The 24,000-nt window shown below is 46.6% G+C and overlaps 1 protein-coding gene across 2 annotated transcripts in view; it reads right to left on the minus strand.

Annotated features, from left to right (window-relative positions):
- LOC123767563 (pyrokinin-1 receptor) overlaps positions 1-24,000 on the minus strand; it is a 142,275-nt gene that overhangs the window by 37,282 nt on the left and 80,993 nt on the right. For both annotated transcript variants that reach the window (XM_045757317.2, XM_045757308.2), the window contains exon 2: positions 5,377-6,273. In XM_045757317.2, the coding sequence (XP_045613273.1) occupies positions 5,377-6,265 (889 nt within the window). In that variant the 5' untranslated portion in view covers positions 6,266-6,273. The remainder of the gene's footprint in view (positions 1-5,376; positions 6,274-24,000) is intronic.

A 24,000-nucleotide genomic window follows, 5' to 3' on the forward strand; every position in this document is an offset into this window, starting at 1 on the left:
CTGCTGCTACCTGCAGTTACTGAACAACCAATCCACACCTGCTGCTACCTGCAGTTACTGAACAACCAGTCCACACCTGCTGCTACCTGCAGTTACTGAACAACCTCTCCACACCTGCTGCTACCTGCAGTTACTGAACAACCACTCCACACCTGCTGCTACCTGCAGTTACTGAACAACCTCTCCACACCTGCTGCTACCTGCAGTTACTGAACAACCTCTCCACACCTGCTGCTACCTGCAGTTACTGAACAACCACTCCACGCCTGCTGCTACCTGCAGTTACTGAACAACCTCTAGCCCCAAATTTAATAAAAATATAATCAACATAATTTCGATTCCAATTCTCAACTATTATCATGAGAGATGGTCAGTGTCTGAGAGAAATTATGAGTTCATTTGCGTCAAGTGTGAGGTGAGGGAGCCCAGACTCAGGGGTAGAGGCTGGTAGGGAGAATGAGGGGTATGAGGTGAGGTATTAGAGGAATGAAAGAGCTAGGTGTGAGGGGTGTATGAAGTGAGGAAATAGAGGCATGAGGGAGTGGGTTGTGAGGGAGTGTGAGGAGTCAAGGCGTGTCAAATAACTTACTGGAGAGGAGGAGAGTTATGAGAAATTATGAGAAAAAGATGCTTAATGAACCCAAAAGCCAGATGAGGCGGAATTAAGGCAGGACAGTGAGGAATGGGCTGAATGTGGAAGACGGGATGGATGGGGGGGGGGTGGACGTCCATGGACGGGGAAGTGTGAGGGAGAGAGAGTGTGAGGTGTGAGAGAGAGTGTGAGGTGTGAGAGAGACAGAGGCCAGGATATGAGTAACTATGTTAAGGGGTTACCTTTGAACAATGACTGACAAGGAGTTGACCAGACCACACACTAGAAGTTGAAGGGACGACGACGTTTCAAAATCGACTTGAGAATGGTCCAGGACGGACCGAAACGTCGTCGTCCCTTCAACTTCTAGTGTGTGGTCTGGTCAACATACTTCAGCCACGTTATTGTGACTCATCGCCTGCATACTGACAAGGAGTCATACACAAGTGGTAATCAATCATCTGTACGCCACCCAGGAACCGGCTCGTATAATGAGCATAATAACACGTCGTATTTTGACGTATAATCTCCCTAAGGCTCCAAAAATCGTCGTACTAGACAATGGTAGCGGCTCGCGAAATTGACACACTCTCTCCCGTTTTCTGTTTTGGGTCCTCTGGTAGGTTAGGATAAGGGCACTTTAGTACGACAGTTTCTTGACGTTGGGGAACCTTAGGAGGGACTGGATGTTCATCATGACACCCCAGATGTAACCACCAGAGTGATATAAAGACCGGTAACTACTATCTATAACTACTTTCTGTGCCGGACGAATTTAGAAGAAGATGAATGTCGTCACATTATTTTAAGTACGAACATCAACACGGTTCCAACATTCTTCACACGATCATCTCGCCATAAAATACACCGAAATGAAATTGAATATTTTATGCAAGCCGCGATAGCGCGAGGAATGACATTTCAATCATTTGAATGAAATGGTTTTACCGCGGCTGTTGTGGAGAGCATCTTGTACCAGGTGGCTGTAGGGGTGGATCTCCCCCAGCGCTGCTCCAGGGAAGGTTTAGTCTCAGTTGGATACCAGTTTGGTACTTCTGAGATCCTTCCGTATTGTGTGCAGCCGTGGTGTAGGTGGTAGGACAGCAGACGCCAACTCTTGTGGCCCGAGTTCAAATCTCCGGTAATGTCAGTGGAATAATATTCAATACAACTGTTCAACAGATGTTGAATGTTCAAGCAACCTGTTCGTGGATACGAGACGTAGAGGAGGAGCCAGGGACCAGATTCACGAAGCAGTTACGCAAGCACTTACGAACCTGTACATCTTTTCTCAATCTTTAGCAGCTTCGTTTACAATTATTAAACAGTTAATAAGCTCCGTAGCACCAGGAGGCTGTTTATAATAACAGCAACAGTTGATTAGCAAGTTTTCATGCTTGTAAACTGTTTAATAAATGTAACCAAAGCCGCCAAAGATTGAGGAAAGATGTACACGTTCGTAAATACTTGCGTAACTGCTTCGTGAATGTGGCCCCAGGCTGCCCTTCTCCCCCGTCACTCTAACACGGTTCCTCCGCCTGCAGAGAGTGTGTTGATTCACGCGTGCAAGTCATCATTACTTCTCACACCAGATCTCACTGGATGAGATTTTTTTTTTACTGATCAAGACGGAAGAAATCTATTACTTTTCTCGTCTTGGAAGGTGGCTGGCGCTGATGTGTGCACGTCCTGCAGGCGTATGGCAGCACTGACCTGTGATTGCTTAGTGATCTATAGCGGTGACTTGAAAGTGATTTCTAGCTGTGATTTAGACAACAGGTTTTCCAGGCGATTGGCCTGCGATCACTCACTGTGATTGGCCAATAATCTCAAGCTGTGATCGTCTCTAGCTCTGTTACTGTCGGGAAAGTTTCTTAACGTTGAATATTTTACAATATTCAAGTCACAATAGACTTGATAATAGAGGCGATGAGTCACAATAACGTGGCTAAAGTATGTTGACCAGACCACACACTAGAAGGTGAAGGGACGACGACGTTTCGGTCCGTCCTGGACCATTCTCAAGTCGATTGTCAACGACTTGAGATTGAAACGTCGTCGTCCCTTCACATTCTAGTGTGTGGTCTGGTCGTCAGACTTGATAATGGTTCACGACGGACCGAAACGTCTTGGTCTTGTCTTTTGGTGAGTGGGTTTGGGTTGGTCATCATGTCTTCTCTCTCACTGTCTGTCACTGGGAGCCGGTGGCTGAGCCGACAAAACACTGGACGCGTGATCCTGTGGTCCCGGGTTCGATCCCGGGCGCCGGCGAGAAACAATGGACAGAGTTTCTTTCACCCTGATGCCCTGTTACCTAGCAGTAAATAGGTACCTGGGAGTTAGTCAGCTGTCACAGGCTGCTTCCTCGGGGTGGAGGCCTGGTCGAGGACCGGGCCGCGGGAACACTAAGCCCTGAAATCATTTCAAGATAACTGTCCTCCGCCGCTGTGAGCGAGCACCCACGTATGCTCTCTTTTTCTTAGTATTAGTCTTTAAGTCTTTTCTTACTCTTAGACTTTTCTTAGTCTCAAGATGCTTAGGAAATCATGATTAGTTAGGAACCTTATCTCCAGAATGCAGTATTTTGTGAAGAGAGTTGATTCACGAAGCAGTTACGCAAGCAAGCACTTACGAACCTGTCCATATTTTCTCACTCTTTGGCGGCTTTGTTTACAATTATTAAACAGTTAATGAGCTCCGAAACACCAGGAGGCTGTTTATAACAATAACAACAGTTGATTGGCAAGTTTTCATGCTTGTAAACTGTTTAATAAATGTAACCAAAGCCGCCAAAGATTGAGGAAAGATGTACACGTTCGTAAGTGCTTGCGTAACTGCTTCGTAAATATTGCACCGGGCTGCTAGCTGACCGTAGGGCGCCAATATCTCTCCGCCCAACAAAGTAGTACCTATAGCATTGTGTTCATTATGGATAACCAATAAAATTATATACATAAATGTTTTGCAAATGAAAAAATGTACTATTTTTAAATGAATACCCGTAGAATATTGTTAAATGGGAATATCTGGGGCTTGTTCAGCGGTAATTGGACACGTGGTATTGAGGGGCGACGGTGAGAGGGCGTCCTCACTGACCAGACCAGAAAATGGCGGGAAGAGTAGTGGTGGTGTTCGCGTTATTAACGAGTTTCAACCCTTCCAGGCAGTCACATGCCGCATATTCATTTATCTTGCAGAATATCATTAGTGTTATGTTGAGTGATTACGGAGGAGTTATATTGAGAGTTCAGATTTCAGAATATATCATTCATAATTTATTGTATCAGGGGACTGGAAGGGAAGGGAAGGGAACTATCAAGGGAAAGCGCCAAGCCTTTACGACTATCTAGCACTTGGAAGGGGTTAGGATAAGGGTTGGGGATGGGACGGTGGGGAAGGGAATGGTGCCCAATCTCTTGGACGGTCGGGGATTGAACACCGACCTGCATGAAGCAAGATCGTCGCTCTACAAGATCTCTAGAGGGATTGGAAGCCAGTGTGTATTCATTCACGTTTGGCTTTAATCAACGTCTCCTCCGACCCTGGGTCGAATTACTGACCCCGCCCAGGATGCAAACCCCACAAGAAGTTGACTAACTCCTAGGTGAACATGTGCATTAGGTGAAAGAGAATTTGTCCAACCATTTCTGTCCCGTGTGGGATTCGAACCCGGAATTCTGGATTGTGCGTCGCGAACGAACCCGCCTGTATCACCGTGACTCTCCTAATTCCTAATTAATTCCTGCACCGACTCCTCCTAATATTTCTATGTCTCTGATCTTGTTGAGTGGACCATCATTTAACTGTTGTTACAGTAAGGTGTCCATCTTGATATTTATATATGTAAAAGGAAAATAATGAACACTGCTTATATATACATATATATATATATATATATATATATATATATATATATATATATATATATATATCAGTACAAACTCATTTATGGATATGTCTAACCTACGCTTGAAACAATCAAGGGATCCTAACGTCTACTATGGAACGTGGTAACTGGTTCCTCAGATCACAGGGAATGGAAGGGGTATAGACCCTGCACACATGTACACACCAGACACATGTACACACCAGACACATGTACACACCAGACCCCATGTACACACTAGACCCCATGTACACACCAGATCCCATGTACACACCAGACATATGTACACACCAGACCCCATGTACACACCAGACCCCATGTACACACCAGACCCCATGTACACACCAGACACATGTACACACCAGACCCCATGTACACACCAGACACATGTACACACCAGACCCCATGTACACACCAGACACATGTACACACCAGCCACATGTACACACCAGACACATGTACACACCAGCCGCATGTACACACCAGACCCCATGTACACACCAGACCCCATGTACACACCAGACCCCATGTACACACCAGACACATGTACACACCAGACACATGTACACACCAGACCCCATGTACACACCAGACACATGTACACACCAGACTCATGTACACACCAGACACATATACACACCAGCCACATGTACACACCAGACTCAGGCACCCAAGAGGTAACCCTCGGGACATGAATCACTGACACTCGGGTGGCAGGATCAGCATTTTAGCCAGATATTGGAACAGTTCCCAGCAGGCAAAATATTATCGAGCAACGCTAACTCGCCGTTATCAATGTTATCAATTGTGTAAACGTTACCAACGTTGCTTCAGCGTTGCATCAGCGATGTTGGACAACATTGGGGGAGGGGGGAGGGGGGGGATATAGGCCACTCACCGAGCATCTTGATAACGGCCTTGTTCCTGGAGCCGTCGTTAGTGGAGGCGCAGTTATGACAGCCGATGGAGGGGACTGAGCGAGCCAGCCGCGAAGACTTCTTGAGCTGCACAGCGATGCACACGTACAGCACAGTGATCAAGAGCATCGGCGCCACGAAGAACAGCACGGTGGAGACTTCGAAGAACACCCAGATTCGCTTCTTGAGGTAGCAGCCGGATGTATTGGGGATATCCTGACCATCCGGCGTCTTCTGGTAGACTATGCCGTACTGCATGGCTATGGGCACAGCGCAAACTGTGGCGACTATCCATATGATGGCTATGGAGCGGATGACGCGGCCCAGCTGCGACATAGTGTGGGAGCGCAGCGGGTGGCATATACCTATATATCGCTCCACTGTGAAGGCCGCTATAGTGAGGATAGAGGCGTTGGTGGAGATCTCAGCCGTGAAGCCCCGGATGAAGCAGAAGACGGAGCCGAAGATGTAAGGTTCGCCCCACCACAGCAGGTAGAACTCGTCTGGCATGCCTAGTGCCAGCAGTAATAGGTCGCTGACGGCCATGCTGAAGAGGTAGTAGTTGGTGGCGGTGTGCATGATGCGGTTCCTGACGATGACGATGCAGGTGGCGACGTTGCCCAAGACGCCGGTGATGGTGATGAGGATGTAGATCACTGTCATCACCACTATCATCGTCAGGTTGTGCGGCAGCTCCTGGCCCCCGCCGCTCTCACTGCCGGAGGTGAGGTTGGCTCCCGGAGGAGGCACCGTTGGGGTGCTGGCGTCCCCTGGGGGGAAGGTAGGGAGGAGCGCCCCCTGGGTCGTCGGGGTCGTGGTGCTCATGCCTGTCGTCGTCAAGGTCGTCCAGGTGTCGTTCACCTCCTCCATGGCTCTTCCTGCAAAAGACGAAACTATTAAAATATATAAACTAATTTATGTTACTGGAGAGTGAGGGGGGGAATTATCTTGGGGGCATCTCCCCCTTTGCACATTATTTTAATTATTGAGAGAATATGACCCCATTTGGGATTATCACAGCAGCCAATCAGCTGCTTCAGGCAGCAACCACCACTCAATCGACAGTAACGAGTCGAAGGCCACCACTGCCTTGCCTCGTCTATACAAGTCGAACCATGTCGACCCGAACAAGCTGGTTAGACTCCTCGTGATAATTAACTACAGGACGGGCAAATGGCTGTCATGAAACTTAAATAAATTTTCTCCTGAAACACTAAAATAAATATTCGATAAATTTTCTCAACAGGAGACGTGTCAACTGTTAAACAGGACAAACAACAGAAGGAAGAGTCATGAGGCTGTCAGCTGCAGCGCCTGGACGAACAACATAACGTAAATAACGGGCCCAAGGCACCTGTTGAACCGTTAATAAAACAGACAGGGAACAGAAAGGAGAAGGTGGGTGTCCCTAAGATCAGTAAATCCTATGAAAGGAACTGCACGGCTGAAGAGTTCTTTGAAGAGTAAGAGAGGGTTCCAGGCAGTAAGAGAGAACCAAACCACCCACCAGAAGATGGATAGTTTGGTTCACGACGACGTATCGGTCCGTCGTGGACCATTATCAAGTGCTTAGTCTTAACACACAACTACATAATGGTCCAGAACGGATCGAAACGTCGTGGTTTCTTCATCTTCTGACGGAGTGGTCATGTTTGTACCTGGTGACGGGAGTTTCGCACACCGACAGCGGTGACAGGACCTGGAGGAGTTAGTTTGTCTACCCCCGCAGGCTTACCTTGGCGTACCTTGGCGTACCTTGGCGTACCTGGGCGTACCAGGCGTACCTACGCGTCCCTGACAGAGCCACGTACAGTACAACAATTCCTTTATAGCCGTCATCTAAGTCCAATCCCTTCTAGATCCCACCTCATATGCCTACCACCCTCACCTCACACTCACACACTCACCCTCACACTCACACTAACACACTCACCCTCACACTCACACACTCACCCTCACACTCACACACTCACCCTCACACTCACACACTCACCCTCACACTCACACACTCACACTCACACTCACACACTCACCCTCACACTTAAAAATGACCAAATGTAAGTTTGGTCGTCAGCAGAACCTTTTATTTAGGGTTTCAACCACAAACGTTTTTTAACATGGCCAAAGAGCGCCGAGGAACGTAAAAGTTGGGTAAATTTCCTTGTCGAAGTATCGCAGCGAGGTGCTTCCTGGCGCTGATATTGTGGGGAGGGAGAAGTTGAGGGTAGGAAAGTGAATTACAGTTAAAAATAGTTGGACATGGTAAGGGAGAGAGAGAGAGAGGGGGAAAGAGTGAGAGAGAGAGAGAGAGAGAGTACTCTCTCTACTACTTCTCTGCTCGACTACAGTACTACTATTCTACTACTCTCTCTCTCTTTCTCCCTCAAGTCAAGCAATTTTCCCACAATAGAAGTTGAGACAGGTTGACTAGTCCAGTAGTTACCAGGAAGGATGTTAGTACTCAAACAAGAATACAAACCAAACACCTCCCAGGGCCGGAGGAAGTGTTCGCTAGGGTGCTTAAAGAATGCCAAGAGGACCTTCGCGAGCCGTTGTCTCCCATATTTAATATATTAGAGTCAGGCAGAGTACCAGAGTCGTGGAGGGTTGCCATCTGTACTCACCTAGTTGTGCTAGTGGGGGTTGAACTTCGCCTCTCTGGTCCCGCCTCTCAACCGTCAATCTACTGGTGCACACATTCATATGGAATCTGAATTAAATGTATATCTGCCTTGCCTTGTGTATATCTATACTACCGAGTCATACTGAAACGTTCTTTGGTTATCTTGAGATGATTTCGGGGCTTAGCGTCCCCGCGGCCCGGTCCTTGACCAGGCCTCCTTTTATTACACACACCCCCAGGAAACAGCCCGTAGTAGCTGTTTAACTCCGAGGTACCTATTTACTGCTAGGGAACAGGTACATCAGGGTGAAAGAAACATTTTGCTCATTTGTCTCCGCCTGCACCGGGGATCGAACCCGGAACCTCAGGACTACGAATCCGAAACGCTCTCCACCCAGCTGTCAGGACCCCAATAGTACCAATAGTCATCTTATATATAATTGAATCATATGTGTATTGGCATGAAAACGTTCCTTAAATACGAATTACTTAATTATATGCAAATTACATATATAAGTAATTATGTAATTATTGATTATACAGTTGAATTCAATTCAAAATTTTTATTTCAATTCAAAAGACAAGCAGAGTGAGTAATAATAATATTTGAAAACGCAACTAATTTAAGCAAACACCAACAATATTTGTGTACATTTATATGCCTCTTGGCAAAAATATGAAAGCAAATATACCATTATTATAAAGCAATTAAATGATTTAAATTTAATTACCAAACTCCATCAATGTGGATCGTTGATATAATTTTTCAGGTGATAGTTATTAATGAGGCAACGAGGCTTCGTGAGGGGCCACGACAACACAGGTCTGTTCAGTTATTGTTCCTGAACAATAGATAAATAGATATAGATAGATAGATAGACAGATAAATAGATTATAATAAAAGTCTGAAGTGTTTAAGTCAACTTACAGTGTGTACATCAACCTATTGCGGAAGTTCTCAACAACTCTAATTGGCAGTTGTTTCAAGTTAATTATCTGACTCAAATAGCTACCCTGATCCTTCCTCCATCTGTCACTGTCTGTCTGTCTGTGTTTGTCTGTCACTGTCTGTCTGTCTGTGTCTGTCTGTCTGTCTGTCTGTCTGTCTGTCTGTCTGTCTGTCTGTCTGTCTGTCTGTCTGTCTGTCTGTCTGTCTCTCACCCCCTTCCAATATTTCCACTGTTCCTCTCTAGCCTTAATTTGTAATTTGCATGTAATATTTCCGTCATTCCTCTCGCCTGCTCTCTGTCGGAATGGTAGTAATTGGTATCAGTGGTCACACAGGATGGTATTATGTGGTGGTGGAGTGAGAGGTATGTGTTCTGTATGACACATTATGTGGTGGTGGAGTGAGAGGTATATGTTGTGTACGACACATTATGTGGTGGTTGAGTGAGAGGTATGTGTTGTGTACGACACATTATGTGGTGGTGAGTGAGAGGTATGTGTTCTGTACGACACATTATGTGGTGGTGGAGTAAGAGGTATGTGTTCTGTACGACACATTATGTGGTGGAGTGAGAGGTATGTGTTCTGTAGGACACATTATGTGGTGGTGGAGTGAGAGGTATGTGTTCTGTACGACACATTATGTGGTGGAGTGAGAGGTATGTGTTGTGTACGACACATTATGTGGTGGTGGAGTGAGAGGTATGTGTTCTGTACGACACATTATGTGGTGGTGGAGTGAGAGGTATGTGTTCTGTACGACACATTATGTGGTGGTGGAGTGAGAGGTATGTGTTCTGTACGACACATTATGTGGTGGTGGAGTGAGAGGTATGTGTTCTGTACGACACATTATGTGGTGGTGGAGTGAGTGTATGTGTTCTGTATGACACATTATGTGGTGGTGGAGTGAGAGGTATGTGTTCTGTATGACACATTATGTGGTGGTGGAGTGAGAGGTATGTGTTCTGTACGACACATGGAGGCTGTCCGCACTGGAAGCGGGGGGGGGGGGGAATGGATTAATTAACCTGTGATTTATTTGATCGTAATTATCTTTCCAGGTCATTGGATATTCATTTGGGGATATTTAGTGCATAAGACTTAGTGGTTTGATAGTTTGTTGATTGTTAGCCTAGTACAGGTATATTGTTTGTTGATTGTCAGCCTGGTACAGGTATATTGTTTGTTGATTGTCAGCCTGGTACAGGTATATTGTTTGTTGATTGTGAGCCTGGTAGAGGTATATTGATTGTTGATTGTCAATGTCATGCCAGAGTTGTATCTGGGGTATATCAGTCCACCTGCCATGTAATAACAATCTCTCTACTTAAAACAGCAATATTAATGCTGAAAAATGCATGAAATTTCAATTTTCCAAAATGGGTTAATGCATCAGAGCTGCTTGCTCTTTGATCTTCAAGCTCTGTGGGACTCTATGACCAAATGGTCCCAATTGGCACTCTGTTATAGAACACGACTCTTTGAACCAGTGCCTCTCTGTAACACAAGCCGGCCCCGGCCACACAAGTGCCGTTGTGTGGCTCTGGTGGCACCCAGCAGGTTTGGTGAGCCATGTGGGTGTATTTATGATGTCACACACACCTGCACGGTGTTCCCTGACGTCACACACACCCCCACAGTGTTCCCTGACGTCACTCACACACCCACAGTGTTCCCTGACGTCACTCACACACCCACAGTGTTCTCTGACGTCACTCACACATCCACAGTGTTCTCTGACGTCACTCACACACCCACAGTGTTCCCTGACGTCACTCACACATCCACAGTGTGTCCTGACGTCACTCACACACCCACAGTGTTCCCTGACGTCACTCACACACCCACAGTCTTCCCTGACGTCACTCACACACCCACAGTCTTCCCTGACGTCACTCACACACCCACAGTGTTCCCTGACGTCACTCACACACCCACAGTCTTCCCTGACGTCACTCACACACCCACAGTCTTCCCTGACGTCACTCACACACCCACAGTCTTCCCTGACGTCACTCACACACCCACAGTGTTCCCTGACGTCACTCACACACCCACAGTGTTCCCTGACGTCACTCACACACCCACAGTGTTCCCTGACGTCACTCACACACCCACAGTCTTCCCTGACGTCACTCACACACCCACAGTCTTCCCTGACGTCACTCACACACCCACAGTCTTCCCTGACGTAACGCAGATTCCAACAGTACTTCCTGTAGGTTCATTTAACGATGTCACAAAATCCCTTGGGTGCCGTGTCGGCTTCTACATTCTCTTGCAATGCCACATGACATCACTAAAGTTACATCAGTACCAGGTGATGTCCCATAAGCTTTTTCACAATCTTCCGATGTCATAAACATTTCGTTAGATCCTCTGCCTTCACAAGGGCATCTCGAGTGCCCTCTGATGTCACAGACCCTATGACAGTGCCTTCTGATGTCACAGACCCTATGACAGTGCCCTCTGATGTCACAGCCCCTATGACAGTGCCCTCTGATGTCACAGACCCTATGACAGTGCCCTCTGATGTCACAGTCCCTATGACAGTGCCCTCTGATGTCACAGCTTCTACAGTGCCCACGGATGTCACAAGAGCGCCTCACCCGGCCCTAACACAATACGCCAGATTAGATATCCTAATCTGCACACATCCCCTTGTTTGGTGGTCACCATACAGTGGAGAGGAATTAGCAGTGTGGCGGTGAGGCAGCAGAGGTAATCTCCGGCTGGTGCTCGGGAAATAGAGTATCGGACTATAGCGGGGAGATGTAGGGAGGTATACTGTTGTCAGTCTGCTGGTGGCTACACTGTTAGCTTATTCTCACCTCAAGTTTACACGCTATCTTTGTATGGTAGCTCTTCTCCTGCTGCTGCTGCTGCTGCTGCTGTCTGCTCTTGTTGATGCTTGTACAGGTGTTGTTGCTGCTTGTACAGCTGCTGTTGCTGCTTGTACAGCTGTTGTACAGGTGTTGTTGCTGCTTGTACAGCTGCTGTTGCTGCTTGTACAGCTGTTGTACAGCTGCTGTTGCTGCTTGTACAGCTGTTGTACAGCTGCTGTTGCTGCTTGTACAGCTGTTGTACAGGTGTTGTTGCTGCTTGTACAGCTGTTGTCGTTAATGTCGTTGTGGTGGTGGTTAGTATCGCCGGGTGAATCATTAGGAACGAGCAGGAACCCGGGCTTCTGTGACATCGTCGTTCCGTGCAGGTTGTAATGATCCTGATGTCTTTGGTAGTGACGTCTTCTCTGTTTGACGTCACATTCTGGCCGCAGTGACACTGGCGCTGACGTTACGTTTCGAGTTTGGTGTTGTTTACGATGTCCCTCTTGTAACTTGTTGCTCTTGGTGGTATAGTGATATGAACTTCATGTCGGTGTTCACGTCATTCTTCTTGTGACTCCAAACTGACGTTCAGGCGATCGTGGAACTGACGTCGTATTTAAGTTACGTCGTTATATTACGACATAATTCTGATCGTGTGATATCGTAGAGACCTGGAGGTCCCGACGCCATCATGGCTATCGTGGCCAGTAATAATTGTCTTTTCATCACAACGCCCATAATCTAATCTCATTATTTGCAGCAATAAACTGCTATCATGATAACTTGAGGTCATCGTGGCTTGTTGCACTCCCGTCTCAGGCACCCCATTGGCTGGCTGAAAGGCTGAAGTGGTTCTTAGTGGATCACTTCAGGCTTTTAGACTTGTCTCTATGGATCTCTCTCTATGGAAGACTTCTCTCTTCACTTCTAGACTTCTCTCTATGGATCACATATACCACACATCATATGTATACACAGATTTGGTTATTGTTACATGTAAATCATTTAACAAAAGATTTGCTAATCACGACGCTTCATACTATGTTGTAAACGTGGTGATTTGACGTCTAATTGACGTCAAATTACAGAAGCTATCTTCTCCTTGATACTAAATTTCTTCCTCACTTCCAGTGCCGTTCTGAGAGCCTCACCTTCTCTCCTCCTCCTAGTGAGACCTCTCACTTTCCTCCGGCTTCTTCATCCCCGAGATTGAAAAACAAATCTATTATCTTAATTTGCTTCGCTAATGAAACTGTCCAAAAAGCCTTCCGCTTTCTTGTTATTGAGAAACTAATGCTAGAAGCACTTTCAGAGCTCGCGGCAGTAATTATAGTACGACTGAAACCTCGTCTGGAACACTGAGGTCGTCTGGAACATCGTCTGGAACACTGAGGTCGTCTGAAACACCGTCTGGAACACTGAGGTCGTCTGAAACATCGTCTGGAACACTTCAGAGTGTGTTCCTCAGAGTCGTCACTGGAGAGTCGTCACAGGCAACAAGATGGAGGAACGACCCCATCCAGCCGCCATCCTGATAAGGCAGTCTTTAGCCTCACAGGAAATGGGGGATTGGAGATCTGCCGGGCAGAAGGACGAGTAGGATCATTAAGGGATGGGTAAGGGAGAGGCGCCGGGAGGGTAAGGGAGAGGCGCCGGGAGGGTAAGGGAGGGGTAAGGGAGAGGGACATGAGGAAAGGGAACGTTTAATGGTGCGAATTATGGAGATAATGAGCGGTATTGACTAAGGACAAGAAAGACAGAGTAGGAAAGAGAGAGAGAGAGAGAGAGAGAGAGAGAGAGAGAGAGAGAGAGAGAGAGAGAGAGAGAGAGAGAGAGAGAGAGAGAGAGAGAGAGAGAGAGAGAAAGAGAGAGAGAAAGAGAGAGAAAGAGAGAGAAAGAGAGAGAAAGAGAGAGAGAGAGAGAGAGAGAGAGAGAGAGAGAGAGAGAGAGAGAGAGAGAGAGAGAGAGAGAGAGAGAGAGTGTGTGTGTGTGTGTGACAGAGTGAGAGTGTGAGTGTGTGAGAGAGAGTGAGAGTGTGAGTGTGTGAGAGAGTGAGAGTGTGAGTGTGTGAGAGAGAGAGTGAGAGTGTGAGTGTGAGAGAGAGAGTGAGAGTGTGAGTGTGTGAGAGAGTGAGAGTGTGAGTGTGTGAGAGAGAGAGTGTGAGTGTGAGTGTGAGAGAGAGAGTGAGAGTGTGAGTGTGTGAGAGAGAGAGAGAGAGAGAGAGAGAGAGAGAGAGAGAGAGAGAGAGAGAGAGAGAGAGAGAGAGAGAGAGAGAGAGAGAGAGAGAGAGATTTCTCTGAACACATCCCATAAATTAAGTCTCTCTCCCTACCCCCCATGTCCAGACCACAGATTTACTGCGAATTAAACTAAAATAAACATAAAACACTAATCCCTCGGACAATACTAATAAAACCTTAGAAAACCTTACGAAATTAGGAACACTACCAGCGGTCATTGTCGACACTACCAGAGTAATATATGTCATTATATAAACTGACAACATTACCATATATGACTCAACATATACCTTCATGACAGGAGCTGCCGCAATTGCTTGACTGCGTTTGGTGTCAAAATGGATGATATCCACAGGGATGTAACTACACAGTGGTGATAGCACTAGGGACAACGATATCAGTGGTGACCCAGACAAAGGGGTGATGTTATTGATCCTTACAAATGGATCAGGGGATATTACAAAGTGGGAGAGTAATGTATTAAAAGGTTTGCACAAATCTGATCGCTCGAAACAGCTTTTCTGCTCATTCATATCTGTTTCGCGGTCAATTTTGGGGGGAAATTTTGTGTATTAATTTTTTTTTTTGTATTTTGTATAGCTGTATAGTATTACAGTTATACAAAATACACTGATGTATCACAGCCATACAGCATACACTGAAGTATTACAGCTACGTAATATTCTGATGTACCACAAACATACAACAAATACTCCTGTATCATAACGTATAACATAATAATATACAACGCACATCAAACGTAACTAATTGTATCATTAGATATACACTAGGTATACAATGACTATACAAAATACACTAATTCACCATAATCATATACCATACGCTAATATCAAACCTGATATACAACATACACGTCCCACAACCTCACAACACACACAAATACACCACAAACATAACATACACCCGTACCAAAACGACAAAACATACACAAACACACCACAAACATACAACATATACAAAGGTACCACAACTACCCAATATACACAATGATTGAACACTATACAATACACACAAATGTTTAAGACACGTTTGTATAAGAGCCGTAAAACATATTCTGATGTATAAAAACCGTAATTATGTATAATTAGTATTTCAATCTTTTCAAGTGTTAATATCTATCCATACTCAATGAGTGTCAGAATGAATTAAACACTTCAATATGAATATTTCATTGTAGTATCAGTGATGAATATAGCTCTATTTTTCATCCTCACAAACAGGTAAAATTCAATCAGCACTCATGATGAGTAATGAGTTTTGAGAGTGTCTCTTACAGACCTGACATAATCATAACACTGTACACGAAGGAAACTAGTTAGACGAGTTAATTGAATGCCTGGCAAGCAGGTGAGATATGTAATGAAACGTGGGTGGAAAACCCCGCAGACTTCTCTGGTGGGGGTTCTAGGTGTTGTTTAATTAACTTTTTTTTTGCCTCTCAATATTACGATTCATCTTTCTGTTAGTTGAGTTCTTGAGACACTAAGTGAACGTCGTCGTCTCTTCACTTTCTAGTGTGTGGTCTGGTCAATATAAACATGTATCTCTTTCAGAGCGTTACCGCTGTCGTCGGGGTAGTTGTCCCTCAGTATGAGGGCGGTGTTCTTGCTGCAAGAATGAGAAAACCCCAAAATTTGTGCCTTCTCGCTTTTATCCCTATGTTTATTATCATGAATTTTGGGGTGGAGAGAATCTAGTAGATATTTCTGGGATAATGTCTGGAGACTCGTTTATCTTATAATGTTGTATTGCAGATTACCTGAGTTCTGATCCGTTGCGTTAGTTTAGCCTCGTTGGGAAACATTGATACGAATGAGTTTACTTCCTATGTAAGGCAGATTACTCATACTAGGAACAGGATGTACCGGCCCTTGAGGTACTCAAGGACCTAACTCAATCCTTGTTATTTAATCCTATTAAGGTTTTCACTCTGAGAGTGCCTCTAAGAGTGCCTCTAAGAGTGCCACCCGGTAAAGACTGAGTGATACAAAACCTTCACACTTCTCATATGAGAAAGATTGTGTTCATCTCAAGATGATTCAACATTGTGGGTTCGCTCAAAGATGCAGCGTAGACCAAATTGGAAGAGGAACACGCCGGCTCTGTCAGTGATGGAGACCGGCCGGGAACACAGAAAAAGAATTCAATATAAGAATGGAATGTCGGCATATGTTGGTACAATGGCGGTATGATGGGTTGTGGGGGGAGGGGGGGTGTATCATGATGGGTTGTGGGGGGAGGGGGTGTCATGAAGGGTTGTGGGGCAGGGGGGATTGTCAAGAATGGGTGCAGAGTACTCACCTAGGTGTGCTTGTGTTGAGATTCGGCTCTTTGGTCCCCACCTCTCATCCGTCAATCAACTGGTGAACAGGTTCCTGAGCCTATTTGGCTCTGTTATATCTATATTTGGCTCTGGTATCTCCCTCTGCTCTCTGGTGTTCTGTTATTCCTGTAGTTTCTGCATGTTCTTGTACTCAATTGCTTTGCTTCCTTAACTGCCTGATTGAACCTTGGATTTCTCTGTTGCTTTTTATTTTTCTCCTTTTGGGCCGGGATAAACTTGTTTGCTGCTCCATGCCATCTCTGGGGTGACGTAGATCATCATATATTGTACACTTTTTTCTGATTTCTGATTCCCATGGTATTCCTACTGGGAATTTTCTCATCTCATCATGATTTTGCTCTTCGGTAAGCTAGCCCTTACCTTCTGGGCTCTTCCTTGCTTAAGTAATTCCTACTTAAACCAGATACTAACATTTCAGTACACTGGTCACTCATTCTCATGAGGTCGTCTAACTCGTCAAGATGGTTCGTCATTGCCTCTAATTCTTTGGCTCCCTTGACATGTTGACTCAGAAATTTTCTGTTTCCCCGTTCAGTAGTTTAGCTCTCCATGTATCTGTACCTCCGCGTACTTCTCAGTTCTCCCAAGCCAACTTTCTGTGGCTGACGTCTCTCATGATTAAAAGTCTGGGTCCACTCCTGCAGGGGACTGATGCGGCTTTTTCTATTACATTTGTTTCTATCATACTCATGTCTGGGTCTCAAGTCATTTAATTGAAGGTTAGAATTAATGGTACTATTGTATTAGGTACTATTATCTTAGAGAGAGAGAGAGAGAGAGAGAGAGAGAGAGAGAGAGAGAGAGAGAGAGAGAGAGAGAGAGAGAGAGAGAGAGAGAGAGAGAGAGAGAGAGAGAGAGAGAGCGAGCGTGGGATGGACAGATGGAGGGAGAGGGCGTTTGTTCGTGGAGAATGTGTGGGTGTGAGTGAGTGAGAGAGAGAGTACTAGGGAGGGTGAGAGTGAGTGTGAGGAACACATTGGAAGGTGAGAGAGGTTGTCACACAAGGCTCACACGCATCACCAAGTGAGACACATGAATATCTCGATTCATGAGTTTCTAGTTATATATTGTTTTGAGTTACAGCAAAACAAGTCATATTGATAAGAGAGTAATCCCTTATACAGCATCAATGACCCCGCCAGCACAAGTTAACGACCCCTAGGGTTGTTGGGTTGTGTGTGTGTGAGAGCAGAGGTGACACTGCTCTCACCTCTACTCTCACGCGCCTCCTCTCATAACTCCTACTATATACTTCACATTTTGAATTTTTCCCTTCGCCTGTACCGCTTCAACCTAATTATTCCACACAAAATACTTGTGGGTTGTGTAGGAGGAGTAAGATGGGGTGAGAGAGGAGGCGGAGAGTAGTGTACTCACCGAATTGTGCTTGCGGGGGTTGAGCTCTGGCTCTTTGGTCCCGCCTGAAGGTGTGACCAGTGTGGGGGAAGGTGGGGGTGTACCGAGCTCAGAAGGGGGTGTTGGGGGTGTTGGGGGTGTGGGGCAAGTGTCAGTACGTGGTGTAGAAGAGGGAGAGGGGGGGGGGAGTAGTGTCAACACCGGGGTCTGCTAAGATATGCAGAGCGGTGGAGCTGAGATGTGTGTCTGGGTTGAAGGGAGCAGAGTGCCATTCTCAGAGTGCCTCAGCACGTCCCAACCCATTTGAGGGTAAGTGAATGTTTCTCTGTGTTACAATTCGACTTTGTTGTTTTACATCTGTCTTTTTCTATGCTTTACTTAGCTCGTTTACGCTTGGTTTAATTGTTAGTCACACACAAACCACACACCTACCTTACCTTGCGTTAATTCCGGGGGGTCAAGGTTCCCGCGGCCCGGTCTCTGACCAGGCCTCCTGGTTAATGGTCAGGTCAACCAGGCTGTTCGACGCGGCTGCTCGCAGCCTGAAGTATGAATCACAGCCTGGTTGATCACAAATAATGGAAGCGTGTTGAACGGTCTCGGGCCTCTGATGTTGATCGAGTTTTCTCTCAGAGTATCTATTGCACCTCTGATCTTCACCGACCCCACTAACCACAAACTGATCACAAGTCTTTCGGAAAACGACAAGGAGGTGTGTGAGGAACTAAACAAAAGATTCCAGGAGGTCTTTACAATGGAACCCATCTGGAGACCAGAGTTGTGTGATGAAAGGCCGGAGGAAACACTGGATGACATAGTTGTCACAGTGGAAGAGGTACAAAATCACCTGAAGCAACTAGATGCAACAAAATCAATTGGGCCAGACGTAACATAACCATGGCTACTGAAGTAGGCTGCTGAGGTCCTGTGTCACCCACTAACTGATGGGTTTAATAAAATATTCTAAGCAGGAATCCTTCCAGAATTCTGAGAAAAGGCAAACGAAGCTCCACTATTCAAGAAAGGGGACAGACAGGAGGCACTAAATTACAGACCAGTGTCACTGACAAGTATTCCTTGCAAAGAGCTAGAGAGAGAAAATTCAGAAGTATGCCACAAGACTAGTTCCAGAACTGAGAGGCATGAGTTACGAAGAAAGGCTACGGAAGCGAAACCTCACGTCCCCGGAATAAAGAAGAGAAATGGGAGACATAATCACTACCTTCAAAATTCTCAGAGGAATTGACATATTGGACAAAGAAGAAACTATCATGAGTGGAACACGAACAAGGGGACACAGGTGGAAACTTAGTACCCAAATGAGCCACAGAGACATTAGAACGATTTTTTTTCAGTGTCAGAGGAGTTAATAAATGGAATGCATTAGGCAGTGATGTGTTGATTGGCAGAATAGAGGCGGGACCAAAGAGGCAGACCTCAACCTCGCAAACACAACTAGGTGAGTACAATTAGGGACGTACACACACACACACACACACACACACACACACACACACACACACACACACACACACACACACACACACATTAAGCGCTGAACTTTAATCAACCTAAACATTGAAAAATTGAGTATGACAAGATGTTTACATGAAGGCTGGTGAGTGTCCCCCTCCCCTCCCCTCCCCCCCCCCTACTCCTTGTCGGAAATTCCTTTATTTGGACCACCTGAGCGAGGAGTGGAGGACGACCCGTCCACTGTGGTCATCACAGTAAGAAGAGCTTAAGGGAGAGAGAGAGAGAGAGAGAGAGAGAGAGAGAGAGAGAGAGAGAGAGAGAGAGAGAGAGAGAGAGAGAGAGAGAGAGAGAGAGAGAGAGAGAGATGCTCTATTCTAATATACAAAGAAGGATGAAAGAGAACAGGAAAGTGTGTGTGATGTGAGGTGTTGCTGTGATAGTCGATGGTTGAACTAATTAAAGCCATGTCATGCACTAGGCCTAAGCACTTGGGAGTTGTGAAAGATATATGTTAATTAGGAATCTTGCAGGCCCACTTGGGCAGGCCGACCACACGCCTGCAGCGACAATTACTGAATGATTGTTATTCTTGTTATCCTTGTTATCCTACACCCACTCTACCTCACGGACAGCTGGCCACGGTAATCACAGCTGGTGTCACCAGACACAGCTGGTGTCACCAGACACAGCTGGTGTCACCAGACACAGCTGGTGTCACCAGACACAGCTGGTGTCACCAGACACAGCTGGTGTCACCAGACACAGCTGGTGTCACCAGACACAGCTGGTGTCACCAGACACAGCTGGTGTCACCAGACACAGCTGGTGTCACCAGACACAGCTGGTGTCACCAGACACAGCTGGTGTCACCAGACACAGCTGGTGTCACCAGACACAGCTGGTGTCACCAGACACAGCTGGTGTCCTACTGTGGTACTGTGGCAGGTGTCCCAGTACCTCAACACTTGTCGACACCGTCAGCTAGTGGTGGTCCTGCAGGTGTTGCTGGTCCAAACGTGTCAAGATGACTGACAAGTGTCCGCCTGACAGCTGGACTCCTTGTCTCAATATCATCCTTCCTCCAGTGTTTGGCTTCACCGTCCCAAGATGTTTAATGTCTCGCTAACTTGAGTTTCATTACGCCATCACTCAAACTGTGTCATTACTCTCATGAAAGGAATAGTTATATTAACTGCGTAGTATGCGCTCCTTCTGAGGAGAGTAGTTCTGTGCGCGGCATACTTGCTGCAACACTTCAACTATTGCAAGGGCAGAACGCAGTAGTGGCTCCAGTGTTGAGTTGCACGACATTCTCTGAGAGGCGCTGAGCAGACATTCCTCACTAGACCACTCTGTGTGGTGTTGAGCAGACCCTCACCACACACCACTGTGAGGTGAAGTCAACCTCACCACACACCACTGTGAGGTGAAGTCACCCTCACCACACACCACTGTGAGGTGAAGTCAACCTCACCACACACCACTGTGAGGTGAAGTCAACCTCACCACACACCACTGTGAGGTGAAGTCACCCTCACCTCACACCACTGTGAGGTGAAGTCACCCTCACCACACACCACTGTGAGGTGAAGTCAACCTCACCACACACCACTGTGAGGTGAAGTCACCCTCACCACACACCACTGTGAGGTGAAGTCACCCTCACCACACACCACTGTGAGGTGAAGTCAACCTCACCACACACCACTGTGAGGTGAAGTCAACCTCACCACACACCACTGTGAGGTGAAGTCACCCTCACCACACACCACTGTGAGGTGAAGTCACCCTCACCACACACCACTGTGAGGTGAAGTCAACCTCACCACACACCACTGTGAGGTGAAGTCAACCTCACCACACACCACTGTGAGGTGAAGTCAACCTCACCACACACCACTGTGAGGTGAAGTCAACCTCACCACACACCACTGTGAGGTGAAGTCACCCTCACCACACACCACTGTGAGGTGAAGTCACCCTCACCACACACCACTGTGAGGTGAAGTCACCCTCACCACACACCACTGTGAGGTGAAGTCAACCTCACCACACACCACTGTGAGGTGAAGTCAACCTCACCACACACCACTGTGAGGTGAAGTCAACCTCACCACACACCACTGTGAGGTGAAGTCAACCTCACCACACACCACTGTGAGGTGGCCGTCTAATCAAGTCAACGTTTATACCCAGTAACTATATCTTAGAAAACACGTTAGTAAGACCATGTTCCCAGGAGGTCGAGACCTAGCTCCCGGTCTCTGGCTTTGCCACTCCGGAAAAAAGTGCAATAGTTTTGCCTGATCAGAAACGTACTCACCCAATCAACCCACCTAACCTATCGAGCAGATGGGTAGAAAACATTAATATAACGTTGCTTTAATTGTTACTAATACGTCTCATTTGTTGACGGTGTTGAAGGAAGTAATTAAACATTCAATGTTGTTAATGTTATTGAATGCTCCGAATGTTATCAAATTAATCACATTAATGTGACGCATTAGTGATCAAATCATTAGGAGCCGAGATGAGGATTCGAACCTGTGATCTGATGGGTAATCCCAATCACACGCCTTACACCACTGTGCCACGACATGCTCCAAAGAATCACAACCTGGGATTCCACTCAATCCCTTAGGGCTCCTCAGGCTTCCACTGAAGCCTAATCAGGGTTTCACACCATACGTCCCCCCCCCCCCCATATGCACTCTGGCTTTGTAGTCTTGGAATTCTATCTCCCTGAGGTAAGTTCCTACACAGAGTTTCCTCAGTGAGAACCTCCTCCTCTCCCTTCCTGCTGACTTTAACGTTGCTGCGCCAAGTTATTGTGAGTTCTTTCTGCACTGAAGAACCACCAGAGGAAAGACAGCCGTAGACAGTGACTATAAGAGGGAAGGCAGCAGTGAACAGCTGTCATTTGATGTAAGCCAAGCGTGGAAAGCGACCACCAGGGGAAAGGCAGCCATTAAGAGCCACCACCACAGAGAGGGCAGCAGTCTCAGGTGCCTCCCGTACCCACCACAGAGAGGGCAGCAGTCTCAGATGCCTCCCGTACCCACCACAGAGAGGGCAGCAATCTCAGATGCCTCCCGTACCCACCACAGAGAGGGCAGCAGTCTCAGATGCCTCCCGTACCCACCACAGAGAGGGCAGCAGTCTCAGATGTCTCCCGTACCAAAAGAACCTTCTATATGAAAATATTGTGCTCGTATCCCATATATAATTTCTCTAATAAAAGTTGCATTTTTACCAATATTACAATCAGTAAAAATGAACAAAACTTTGACAAAAATAAATATATAAAAAATTCAAAAAAGTATTTTATTTAAAACACTATTTTTAGAGGGGAAGGAGGTGGGGGGAAGGTGAGGGGGGGGGGGAGAGACATAGTTACAAAAAATTACATTTGAAAAAAGCAATTTTTTTCGTATAATTTTCTTTTTTTCTTTCTGGTGTTATTGGAGCGAAGGGTTAGTACACACACACATACATGGACACGCACATACGCCGCCCCCCCTTCCACACATACACAGGTTTGTGTGTGTGTGTACCTGTTGATTGATGGTAGAGAGGCGGGACCAAAGAGCCAGAGCTCAACCCCCGCAAGCACAATTAGATGAGTACACACACACACACATAATAAGACAAAAGCAAAATACATTCAGCATTACTAAACAAGCAATAAGGTTAAACAAGGAAGAATGTCCAAGAAGCAAGATGGAACAACCAACTAGTTGGAATTTAATTAATGTTGCCAAAGCTGTGATGTAGCTCCCTGTGTGCGTCTCTCACCGTGGTGTACACACTAGCTCCCTGTGTGCGTCTCTCACCGTGGTGTACACACAAGCTCCCTGTGTGCGTCTCTCACCATGGTGTACACACTAGCTCCCTGTGTGCGTCTCTCACCGTGGTGTACACACTAGCTCCCTGTGTGCGTCTCTCACCATGGTGTACACACTAGCTCCCTGTGTGCGTCTCTCACCATGGTGTACACACTAGCTCCCTGTGTGCGTCTCTCACCGTGGTGTACACACTAGCTCCCTGTGTGCATCTCTCACCATGGTGTACACACTAGCTCCCTGTGTGCGTCTCTCACCGTGGTGTACACACTAGCTCCCTGTGTGCGTCTCTCACCATGGTGTACACACTAGCTCCCTGTGTGCGTCTCTCACCATGGTGTACACACTAGCTCCCTGTGTGCGTCTCTCACCGTGGTGTACACACTAGCTCCCTGTGTGCGTCTCTCACCATGGTGTACACACTAGCTCCCTGTGTGCGTCTCTCACCACTCACCATACTCACCTGCAAGAGCACCGTAACCACACCACCACCTTATTGTACACCATACACCATCAACGTGTCACAATAATCATCAACACGTCACCATACCGTACACCATACACCATCAACGTGTCACCATACATCAATACGTCACCATACACCATCAACGTGCCACCATAGTGACACCCATGGCACCCTGCACGGCACCAGTGCCACACCAACTCCATTTCGAGGCAAGAATCAATGTCGACCAGTAATGGCAGGAGCTGGTGGCCCTGTGCCATAGTCCAGTCCTGAGTGCCACCCACGACGCCACTGTCTTGACGGCAGGAAGGAAAAATATAATCAGTTTTGTCCGGGGACAGCTAGCCCGTGTATATATGCATATATATACTATAGGATTGTATATATTCCCCCCCCCCTCCCCGAGGGGTTGAATCCCTACCCCTTCCCTCGATGCAACACCACAACAGTTCTCTAAG

The sequence above is a fragment of the Procambarus clarkii genome, chromosome 86 (assembly GCF_040958095.1).
Source record: "Procambarus clarkii isolate CNS0578487 chromosome 86, FALCON_Pclarkii_2.0, whole genome shotgun sequence".
Taxonomy (NCBI): Eukaryota; Metazoa; Arthropoda; class Malacostraca; order Decapoda; family Cambaridae; genus Procambarus; species Procambarus clarkii.